The sequence below is a fragment of the Penaeus monodon genome, chromosome 39 (genome assembly GCF_015228065.2).
Source record: "Penaeus monodon isolate SGIC_2016 chromosome 39, NSTDA_Pmon_1, whole genome shotgun sequence".
Taxonomy (NCBI): domain Eukaryota; kingdom Metazoa; phylum Arthropoda; class Malacostraca; order Decapoda; family Penaeidae; genus Penaeus; species Penaeus monodon.
The window spans coordinates 3,115,807-3,127,879 of record NC_051424.1 but is presented as its reverse complement, the minus strand read 5'-3'; the positions used below and the strand labels follow the sequence as shown (position 1 = coordinate 3,127,879).

The 12,073-nt window shown below is 36.3% G+C and overlaps 1 protein-coding gene across 1 annotated transcript in view; it reads right to left on the bottom strand.

Annotated features, from left to right (window-relative positions):
- Positions 1-7,639: 7,639 nt before the first annotated feature.
- LOC119597622 (beta-1-syntrophin-like) overlaps positions 7,640-12,073 on the bottom strand; it is a 17,580-nt gene continuing 13,146 nt past the window's right edge. Inside the window, exons 6-8 of the mRNA XM_037947214.1 lie at positions 11,406-11,599; positions 10,901-11,091; positions 7,640-10,070 (exon numbers count right to left, since the gene is read on the bottom strand). Coding sequence (XP_037803142.1) covers positions 9,981-10,070; positions 10,901-11,091; positions 11,406-11,599 — 475 coding nt within the window. The 3' untranslated portion in view covers positions 7,640-9,980. The remainder of the gene's footprint in view (positions 10,071-10,900; positions 11,092-11,405; positions 11,600-12,073) is intronic.

Below are 12,073 nucleotides of genomic sequence, written 5' to 3'. Positions count from 1 at the left end.
GTATATATGTATGTATGTATGCATGTATACATATGTATATGTATTTATATATAAATACACACACACACACACATATATGTATGTATATATGTACACATATTTATTCATTTATTTTGTAGAGTGGTAAATTACTAGCACATACCGGTTACATATTATGTATTTATGGCCTGACATGTCATTCACTTCATTTCACTCAACTTCTTGCCAACTTCCTCTTTACATGTTAAGACAGATTTAAGTTTTTCAAAAAGTAACTCATCATAGATGTCAAGCTATCACAAAGACCCAGGGGCACATAAAATGGACTGTTCTCTGGAAAAAAAAAGCAATGAAAATGCAAGAAAATATACATACTTAATATAAACAAAATGAAAGAAAAATATTAACACCTGAATATTTGGGAATTACCACTGGTTCTTCGAGGTTATAAAACTGCCTTCCACTTATAAGCCAATATAAAGAAAAATACTTCTTAGGCATTTCTCATGCTTTTTTGGGGGTCAAGTGCCACTAAAGACACCACTAATAAGACCTCTTCCCTTGTAATTCAGAATATAAACTCATACGTGAAGGGAAATTTCAAAATCTCCAAGTACTGGTGGTACTAACCAACTCTGATAACCTGGATGTTCAAAAGTGCATAGAATATTACTTCTCTCTGCCTCTGTGATGCATCATACTTCTCGGCCAAGGTTATGTAGGCTCAACATGAAGTAAATCTCTTTAAAGTGATGAGAAGTGTAGTGCAAATTGACACACACGCATGCACACATCCCTTTACAGTCAAAGAGGAAACAGCAAGATTCATACGAGTGAACTGAAATCAGCCTTTCAATCGACTTTCACGGTCCTCCTTGAAAGCAACTTGAAGCAGGAGCAGCAAAACGTATGTTGAAAAGAGCATGAGAATATGCCTCCCACTCTCTTCATAGTACATGGTAAATCCTCTTACTCTGTCTCTCAGTATCTCAAATCTTTTATCTAATCCACTACGGAATTAAAACCGGTTATTTCTATGTCCCTCACAATAATAAGTTTGGTCATCTACAAGATTTACTGTTGTGGGGACAAGCTATGAATTGCACAAGAGAACCACTAAAGTTAGACTAAGATTAATCCAAAGTCAATAAATCTTATCGTATCAATTGTGGTCCTGCATTATCCATTTCACTTCAAAGAAGGACAGGAAAAAATCTCAACACGTTTGTAAGTGGAAAATGCTCATGGAAGCTCCCGTCACACTACTACTCCTTGCTATATCTTCAGTACCAAGCTAATCGCAGTATAACTTGTATCACAATCTTTTATAACTTGGGTAAGCAAAATATAAAATTCTAATCCTTGATAACAAGCATAGTCTAGTTTAATATTTTCTGCAGTTCAACAACTGAGTAATCATTTTGATATTCAATGCAAGATGTTTAACAGACACTGATCTCTGGCATCTGTTAGAACTTTTGTCTCAAGGAAATACTTGACCTGTTTCTTTTTTATATTTCTATTTCCCCTCCCCAGCAATATGCTTTTCAATGAAGAAGAAAAAAAACAGGGTTCCTTGACATCACATGATTGTCTTTTTAGCAAATCTTCAACACATCTGCCTAGCATGCTATCATCATCAACAAAAATACCCTCTTTTATATTCCCACAAACTCGAACCTGCCGCCTTAATTTACATACAAACCTTTTGATCCATAATGTAGAGCTCTGAACCAAAAGGAAAGCCTCATGACTGGATTCCAATTCTGTTAACACTACAGAAACTATTCAACTGCATCATGATGATGTGACTCACAACTGCATTCTTAGAAGACATTGAAGAATAATTAAATGAAAAAGCAGTAAAGTTACATCTCATAACAGCAAAGGTGCAGACAATACAAAGAACACCTAGGAGGCTTAGAGGAAGGAGGAGGAAAAAAGAGAAAGACAGAGAAAGAAAGAATGAAAGAGAGAACAAAAAAAAAAAAAAAGAGTTCAACTGCCAATACTGCCTCAGCTCCTTGTCCCTCAAAAGGCCTAAAGCATCAGTGTTGACAATGCCGACATCATAAGCTCTGCCAGTCTGCGACCCAACACCTTCTGGTTAAGTGCAGACGACACGCATCTACATACAATAGAAAGGCACTGATCCTCCAGGACAAGTGAGCTGTGACAACTGACATGTAATGAAATTGAAACCAAACTCTTTTTTTTTTCTCTCTTTCTGTCTTTCTTTTACTTTTTCTCTTTTTTTCCCCCTTAAAGCTAACCCCCTAGACTGCCAGCTAGTGCACACAACCAACACAGAGGTGCTCAAAACTACACTGCAGTGCTCAAACGATTCCCCCCCCAATGTACGAGCAAGTGCCCGCAAAAATTGTGGATCAACACATACACAACAATACACGACAGCATCCACACCATCCATGCTAGTATCTTGGTCTTCACATTAGACATGTAACACTATACATCTTACTAAGGTGCTTGTTAAAGCCAAAACAACTCCAGCTGCTGGAAATCTCAACATGAATAAAAAATACAAATAATTTTTTGGGTGCTAGTGAAAGCAAATTATGTGCAATGTTATAATACTAGCCACTTTGTATTTACAGGAAAGGTGTGAACAAGAACAAGAAAAATAAAAATAAAAAAGAGAAGCCTATGCCAGTACAATAATATATGCATGAGAGAAGATTTCTCACAGTTTCACTGGATGACTGAAGTAAGAAAAACTCTTACTTCTTGACTTGGGAAAATATGAATAAAGAAAGAAAGAAAATAAAAAAGACTAGATAACTTCTCTGAATGTCTTTAAATTACAATCAAAGCCTATATAGTCAGCTGATTAATGATTTACAATATATCTGTAAAACGCAGGCAATACAATGTTTACAGACTTGCACTGGTTCAGTGCACCAATGTAAAGTATGCCAGTCTGATGCTTCAAGTCTTAGCATTTACAATGAAATATACACAACAGATACTCCTAGATCTATGAAAAGCTTCAACATCATTCACGTAATTCATTCCTTTTGGTTTCTCTCTCAAAATTTGTAGAGCAACAGCTCCCGCTCAGGTCGGGATTGTGCTTGTCACTGTCACGAGAATAAAATATTTACACTATTACTCACTACATTTAAAAAATGGATACAAGGGGGGAAGGGGTTAGAAGGAGAGTTCCATACTTTCTTAAAAGCTAACAACAGGGATCCTGCGCAAAAAGGTACACACCTGTAGTAAAGCTATGTGGAAGTAGAGGCAATCTAATCTTACAAATAACCCCAATTATTGATGTCTTCTCAGAGCTGGCATCAATCCAAGGCATTTTATCCTTCACCCTATGCTAAGCCTCCAAGGGACCAAGGACTAACTCCACATCAAGTAAAACTCTTTAATAGGAAGTGGAATGTACAGGCACTTTAGCCCAAGAAATCGGCTTGAAGGAGAATTTGTCAGGAATTGATGTTGGGGGATCCAAGATAAAATTTGTCTGTTAGCTTGAGAGTGAATGATTTTTTTAAAACTAGATAATCATCATAGGGAAAATCTGCTATCATGGTTATATTTTCACCAATGATGCATGTCTGAATTCTGCAAACTTGCAAATCTATTCATCATTTTCTCTTGCAGTCTACTGAAAGTTAACATTTTTAATCATACAATTCTAAACAAGACTCAAAATTCTATTTTACTGTGATATGTAAAATTTACAGAAACTGACAAAATCAAATCAACCATTAGATTACTGTAAAAGTTCATATTAATCTAAATTGCCCTACGAATGTCTGTGAATAGAAGACAGACTAAAAAATCATGACATCTCGTAACTGGCTTACCGGTACAAAATTATAGACTTTAGTGTGTGTGAATATATGCAGAAAGGTGAATATTGGCAGTGTTATAAATAGCCTAATGTTAAAAAAGATTAGGCTGGAAAGTTACCATGAGGATCAGAAGTAAGGTTCCACATGATCATTAGGTAAGATGATAGTTAAGGCTTAGGGAAATCTGAGGTACAAAATGATACCAGCTCACTTGATGCTAGCGACCAGTCCTGACATCCACAGTCTTGACAGCCAGCTTAGAGAGCAGCAATTGGCATTAACAGCATCTGGTTAACCAGGGTTCTGTACAGCTAGTGTAGAGTGTTAAAATTTGGAATGCCTATCATCTAGGCAGAGTTAAATCTGAAGTTACCTATAGGTGACAGGTGATATTATCAGATGCTGGGTAATGCCTTATTTTGCCACAAGTCCATGTCCTGATTGCGAGGATGACATCTCGCAAGCCTGGCTGAGAGCTGGACAATCGTCCATGCATGGAATGGTGCCAACTAATCTACACCCATCCTCACAAGACTTTATTGAAAATTTTATCTTTTGTTATTATGTTAATACCCTCAGTAACCTAACATCTTGACAAAAAGGAGTCTTGACTTTTAGAAACCTTGACTGAGTCAATACAGACAGACATGTACAGAGTGTATAAATGTCAGACATAACTCACCAAGATGCCAAGATTAACACATATCTCTCATACAGTTCTCAGCATTATGTAAATTATCATGATTTATAAACACCTCCAGAGACATTAAATGATGCTGTCATTGCAACACTTTCCAAGCAAGCTGTAACAAATAACATGCTATTTCCTTTAGGATGCAAGATCAGTCAAAGCAGTTCCTCCTAACGACCCAAGTTACCATGCAGTATAACAGTGACAGATAGCTGGAAATCTAGTGTTATTCTCTGAGATTCTATAACTTGCTCAAGCATACATTATTGTGAATGTGGGCAAGTCCAACATAGTCATTGTTCGATCATTACTCTGCATTTCCAACAACCAGATCTCTAGTACTGATACATTCTCAATGAATATATTAAAAATCAAGGAGAAAAAACTAAAGTTCAAATGCCCATGATTATTCACATATTTTAAATTTGTGGGGCGGTGGGACAAATTCTTCATTAACAAAATGTCAACCAGAAAAAAATAAGTACCATCTGAACATGGCCCTTTAATTCACTCCGCCCACCAAATACCTTCCTCAGATCTATAATCTCACAGACTGACTACAGTGCCCTTCTACTTCCAGGTAAAATGGGACAAACAAAATGAAAAGAACATGCAAGGAGACACCACAGCAGTCATCAAAACAAGAAGCGGGCACTAACAAAAATCCCTTTAAGGAAAGTTAGTTGTTAGTTGGTAAGTTAAGGAACAGATACCCTCCCTATATAGCACCCATCTAGGACAGATATTTTTCCTTTTCCTTTATAATGGACAAAAGACCTTCATCAAAACTGGCTAAAAAAGAAAGATTGCCTTATTTCATGAAATTTGCATTCAGATATCATTTTCAGGACACAAACACATACTCTAATATTAACACAATAAGGAGACCTGCTGAAGAAAAAGTTTTATATTTTCTGTGATAATGATAACAGGAAGAGAGATGCAAACAGAGTGGGGAGCTTAAGAGAGAGAGAGAGAGAGAGAAAGGGTGAAGGAGTGACATGTACTTGCCAGTTCATGAGAAATTCAATTACTGATCAATCAATGAATATAAAACTTACAAAAGCCCAATACTTGAAATGGAAAGATTTTGGGATCTTTATATCTTTTTGATTTTTTATTATCTTCTTTTCATTTTATTTTTTTTGTCAACTGATAGGAGTCGTGGAATCCTTAGTTGTAAAATTTGATTCTTGCTAATTCTATAAAAGATGAACTTTCTGTATGACATCATATACATTATATATATATATATATATATATATATATATATATATATAAAGTTGAATGCAAAATTCTTCATCCCAAACAGTTTTTGCTCTCTCTACAAAAGGAAAGAACACAAAAGTAAACCGTTAAATGCCAAATTTATACAGAAGTTAGTCTCAAATTCCAATTTCCAAGACGTTTTTTGGAGACTGGGATATCTTACGACCCTGACATATGATATGTAACAGTTTGGAAGTCTTGGGCAGACTGTCATCGAAGGTTACAAATGTATTAGCCAACAGTACACAGCAGACTAAACTGGCAAGCTTCAAGTCTTTTGAGAAAAAAGGTCTAAGCTCTTTATATGGTGCTGTTTTTATGGATGAAAAATGCTCTCCTGTCATTTACATAAGCATGATGAGAAGCAAACATGCTATTACTTATGGATCAAAACAATACACATGAATTACATATCAAAGCTCATCAGTAAAGAACTCCCATTGCAAAACCTCTTTGCTTTCCCTGCCACTGCAATGAAGAAAAAAAGAGAATAAAGAAAGGAAAAAAGAAAGAAAGAAAGAAAGAAAGAAAAAAGACCCTTCCAGCACATGCTTTTTTTTTTTTTTTTTTTTTTTTCTAACATTAATGTCTTACCATAAATTATGCTGACAAGTTCTTACTAATACCTTTGTTATCACATTGAGCAAAGTGCATTTCCAATCACTCCTGACCAGATTCATAAAATAATTTGGAGGTTTCCTTTCGAAGCTGCAATACCCAGAAATGATTATGCTAAAGAGAAAAGAAAAGAAAAAAAGAAAGAAGAAGAAGAAGAAGAAAAAGGAAGAAAAAAATAAGAAAGATTACAATCAAATCTGGTTATGGAGCTAACTACAGCACCCACAAACCGACAACAATATCCAAAATTCCAAAGCAATATAACAATACCCTAGAATTATATCAGTACTGCTTTTTAAAAATTCAAACAAGAAAACATCAACAAACAAAACAAAGAAGAATTCTCACGAGCAGCTCAGCTCTCCAATGCAAGTGTCTGTTCCTTTCCGATTTCCATCCAGGACTCAACTCCACAGTAAATTTGGGTTGTGGCTGCATTATGCTTTAAAGCTTGAAAGGGCAAGAACAATGAACTGTAAACACCTACAAAGGTGTAAACAAATGCATATCTACATTATGGCTATGGCAGGTCCTTAGCCATGCTATGATTTTATAAACAATTAAATAATAGTATAATACTGTATATAGATATCAAAAAATTTCTTCAAGTAATATGTAACAGATTTCAGCAGTTCTGAAACAAAAGTGTTGAAAAAAAAAAATCATAAAATATGATAATAATAAACATAGTTACAAAGACACACAAAGTGCTTACATAATCTTAAAATCCTATTGCATTACGACACCTTGCCAGTTGGTTCTGACAAAGGAATGGCCCAAAAGCACAAGTTAATGAGACCTGCTTATCAACGTCGTCATTCTCAGAGCCTAAAGGGTTTTCCAAACACACCATAAGCAACAAGAATTCTGTCTATCAACAAGTGGTATATTTGGACGAAAAAGTCTAGCTCTAGGTGCCACACCCTCAAGCTTAGACGGTGACTTTTAACATGGGCTCAAGTACAATGCCCATACAACTTAAGGAAGTCCAGTGTCCTCCTTTACAATACTAACAGTAACAGCTTACCCAATGTGAAGACAATGTTAGTAAAGTTAACTCAAAAGCTAAAAATAATCACACTAGGAAGAGAGAGAGAGAGAGAAAAAAAGAGATAATTTTCACAACATAATAAACAGGAGATAGGAAACAAACAGAGAGCAGACTCACACAGTTATTAGAGAACATTCCATATAACATTATAAAAAAAAGGGCTATTATGGGAACAGGTACAAACAGTAGCCCTTCATTCATCCATTTTTTTTTGTTTTGTTTTGTTTGCTTTTTACCACCTCAAAATACAGCTTTTAGTTTGGTTTACTTGATATGATGCCATATACTTCTTATTAAAAAGTTCAACCTAGAAATAATTTCCACAAAAAAAAAAAAATCCCCATCTTTTCCTTCAACAAAATTTGGAAATTATCTAGAGTCTATAATGCAAAATACAATTCCGAAGACATCGCTTGATCCCAGAATACAAACAACAACTATATATGCATACAGTTTCCATTACAGAAAACAAATAGGCAAGGCTCTCAACAACAGCATTTTGATTGTATAAGAAAACATATGAATCTCACTCCTGAAAAAGAAAAAAAAAAAAAAAAAGAAAAAAAAAAAAAAAATTCTTCCTCAAGAAGTAAGATTGCAGTGTCTTCCTCTTCTTTTTCATAAATTTGTCAAAAATATGAAAATACCACAACAACAGCTAGAATAGTAATTTGTGTTTGTGTAAGAGCTCGACTGAGGCAGGAAAATTGAAAAGAGGAGAACAAAGAGTGAATGAACAAGAGAAAGAGAGAAAAACAGAATAAGAGTAACACAGAGGAAGAGACAACAGAGAAGAAAGAGGAAGAGACTACAAAGAAAAAAAGAGGAAGACAAGAAAGAATAAATAAAGGCTGGATGAAAAAGAGAGAGAGTGAGAAAGAGAGAAAAAGTCTGTGTGCCTGAGAGGGCAGGCAGTAATGTGTTCGTGGGGATGTCCACGGTTGCTTTTCCTTATCTACCAAGAATTTTACCAATAAACTTCACGTCAGTGCTGCTGTTGACTTTGCTAATAGATTTCCAGCACTATGGAAATATTCAATAAGAGAAAAAAAGACAAAATGAAAAAAGGGAGCAACTTACCTCCCATTACCCATAAACATTGATGCACAGCAATGTACATACTCCAATAACAACAGAAGCATAATCAACAATTATCTATAAATACTCTTCCCATCTAAAGCATAAACAAAAACATGCCACATGCAGCAGATATATACCATAAAATAGCTGTAAATGCCACATGCATGGGGGGAAACTTCTACTAAAAGTTTATCACAAAAAAAAAAAAATCAGCATCCTTTTTTTTAGGCACCAAGAAATATTTCGTACCTTCGCTCCTCCGGGATGCGTGACCCCTAGACTTGCTGCAATAGCCAACTCATACTGGGAATATCTCTTCGTGCTATAACAAAACCTCTGCTAGGGAACAATTGGGATTGGTGGGCAGGAGGATGGGATGGCAAAAAACACAAGCAGTATTAAGAGTCAAGAGAAATGTGTAAAACAAAAGATAGAAGGCAGGGAAGAAGGGGATGATTAGGGAACAACAACTTCCCCAACAGATTCATGATCCTGAGTTGAGCTATCGATAACAAGAAGACGGGACTGAACGGGTGAGAGGAAGGTCTGAATCGCTGTGTCTCCAGCGTCTACGGTTCACTAGAATCAACGTGACGTATGAACCCCATTGTGCTAACCAGCCCTTAACACACAAAAATAATCCTATATACTTTTCATCTAACAACTATGTAAATAATAATTAATTTATATGTGTGAGTCTGATGTAACTAAATGTGAACATGTCTCTATATTACAAGTGTGTATATACAGAACAGTGCATAACATTTACATGTTAAAAAAGAAAAAAAAAAAAGGAGAAAAAAAGAAGGATGAAGGAAAAGAAAAGAAACTAGTTCACTAATCCTTAAACTATGAAACAAAAAATAAACCACATGGAGGCTGTTTAATCTCTCATTTCCTATTCCAAGACTCATGACTTAGTTTCTTATTTTCAGTATTCACTGAAACGAAAGGAGTAGAAGGTTCGCCCCTTCATGGCATCTTTCATCTTGGGGATAATGTAATATTCTTGGTCTTACCACTCATTAAAAAAATCACTTTTACTAACGTTTACCTTTTACCTTTGAATAAATGGCCTCCCTTAAAATAAAATTGGATTGCTAGGCATTGACCATTCTTAACTCGCGCACCAGTTGATTTTAGTTCCTTTGGCTGCGGCAACACTCTTGAGGTCAGCCTGGCCCTTGGAAGTTTTCAGCTGTGACCGTGGCTCGGGCTGGAGGGCGGCAGCTGCTCCGGGCTCAATCTGGGCGGATGGTCTTCCTGGCGAAGAGGAAGGGGGGGCTTTCCCTCCTTTGCTTGCACTGGCTTGACTTGTGCTGGCTTGGGTTGCCCCAGCCTGGCTCGACAAGCTTCTTGCGTTTGGTTGGGGAGGATTGGATTGGTCGAGGGCTTCGGTTTTGCTACTGGCATCAGATGGCCCTGTGACTGATGGTCGTGTCCAGGTCTTTTGGTCCAGCTTGCGTCAGGAGAGGGACTGTTGGTGAACCTTGGCTGACAGGAAGGTGTGCAGGATGAACACGAATGGCTTGGGGTTGGTTTTTAGGTCCAGCTCCTGCAAGTGAGAGAGTGTCGTTAGATTCTTTGACCATCGCAGTAGTTAAGTCCACATGGTCTACACTTTTCTATTTTACTATTCTCCTGTAATATACTTGGTGTCTCAACTAAATCACATGTACACAAATGATGCATTAATGCTTAAAAGAGAAAATGTAGAAAAACTTAGTCTTCTTTACTTTCTAACTTGTTATGTTTTCTCAGAATATAATCAAATGATTACTCTCTGATGACTATGAGTATGATTAACTCAAGGGTGTCAGATAATGTCATTTCATGTCATGGATAATAATCACAGACAATAGGTGATGCCTCATCAGGTCAAGAGTCTGTGTCCTAATGACCAGGATGAGACCTCGCACATGATACTGTGAACTGAACAACCGCTCAGCCATAGAACAGCACACTAATCAATACCCATCTTTGGTCAACTTAACAAAAATCAAGAAAAAAAACTAATATGAATTAATAACAATAGGAGTTCCGATGAATAGCCAATATTATCATCAATAACATAAATACCATTTCCTTTTAGATATGCTATATCACAAAAACAAAAATATAAAGACATTTAAGTGTGGGTAACATGATAAGATGAAAAAAAATCCTACAATCATAAACCTTTATAGCAGGGCCAAGTATAAAAACAAAGTTCTGGTAAATAACAATCTGAAGAGGAACTTTAATCCAACGTGTGAAATGACTTCAACCTCATTACTAAATCACAATATTTCATCTTTGAAATTAGCCCAAGTCCAGTATTCATAATGTGTTACTAGCACTGGAAAGATCGCATTATTTCTTTTCTGTACATTCTAAAGCACTTACAACTTCCATGTCCCCGTCAAAGCGCAGCCAGATGAGTCTCGCTCCATCGTCCGAGCTCATGACTAGTTTGTGGAAGGGCTGCGTCCATAGAACACGTCCACGCCCGCCTGCTGCATCATGTGTTGAGAGCAGCGTGAAGCCATCCTCATGATGTAGGACTAGCTTGGCCTCGACTCCCCTCCACTCGCAATCTGGGGAGCAAATAGGTGGCCCTCAATTTCATTACAATAGGTGATAATTGGAAGGTGAAATACAATAGAAGTATAATCTTGAGCCATATTAAAAGTGTACTGTGTTCAACAATGGTAACTTTATACTACGCCTCCAGACTAAGTCTAAAGGTCAAATGCTTCCTCTGAAAGGATTATTAAGATCAAAACTATTTTTCTCAAACTGGAAACACTATGTTTAGAACTTAACTTCTTGAAACTCAAAGCAACAGCATGACCTTTCACATATTTTTAATACAGAGAACTCATGAAATACTGACTCTGAGACTACTTACAGCAAGCAACTTCCTTCTGTCTTTGCACAGCATTATGTGCTCCCTGGACTAGCACCTTCACCCAAGTAGCTAAGTCACGCTGTGTGTCATGCCGGAAGACACTCGTGCACACGCCCTCCTGGGTGCCACACCTCATAGTCATTGTGATAGGCTCACTGCCCCCTAGAGATCCCTTATGTGTCGAGTTGACAATTCTGGATTGGAGGGCCATGCAATGAGGATCAAGGTTAGGCCTTGTTTGAATAACACTGTTCAAAAGGTTCCATATAAAATGGGAGAACACAAACAATAGCAACAAAAGTATTTATTTTCTATATTCTTTATTTCTGTTACTTCTGGCCATTATCTTAAAAATAACTGCATGCTGTTTTATTCTCCTGAATTAGTTAGACTGTACTGAAAGTGTTTTTTAATGACTAATTTTAATAACTCTATAAAAGTGTTTATTAATTACTTTATAATGAGATTGAGCATTTTGGTAATATATACATACTGAATCTTTTAGAAGTTTTTCAAGCTGTGTAAGCTTGAACAAAAGCTTGTACAATTCACACTAAAAGTAAAATCAAGCAGAGGAAAAACAATAATGTACAGTGCTCACATCTCACACAATCAAAATTCTTTTCATTCTTTTTCATATCATTATCATTATCATTATTATTATATTA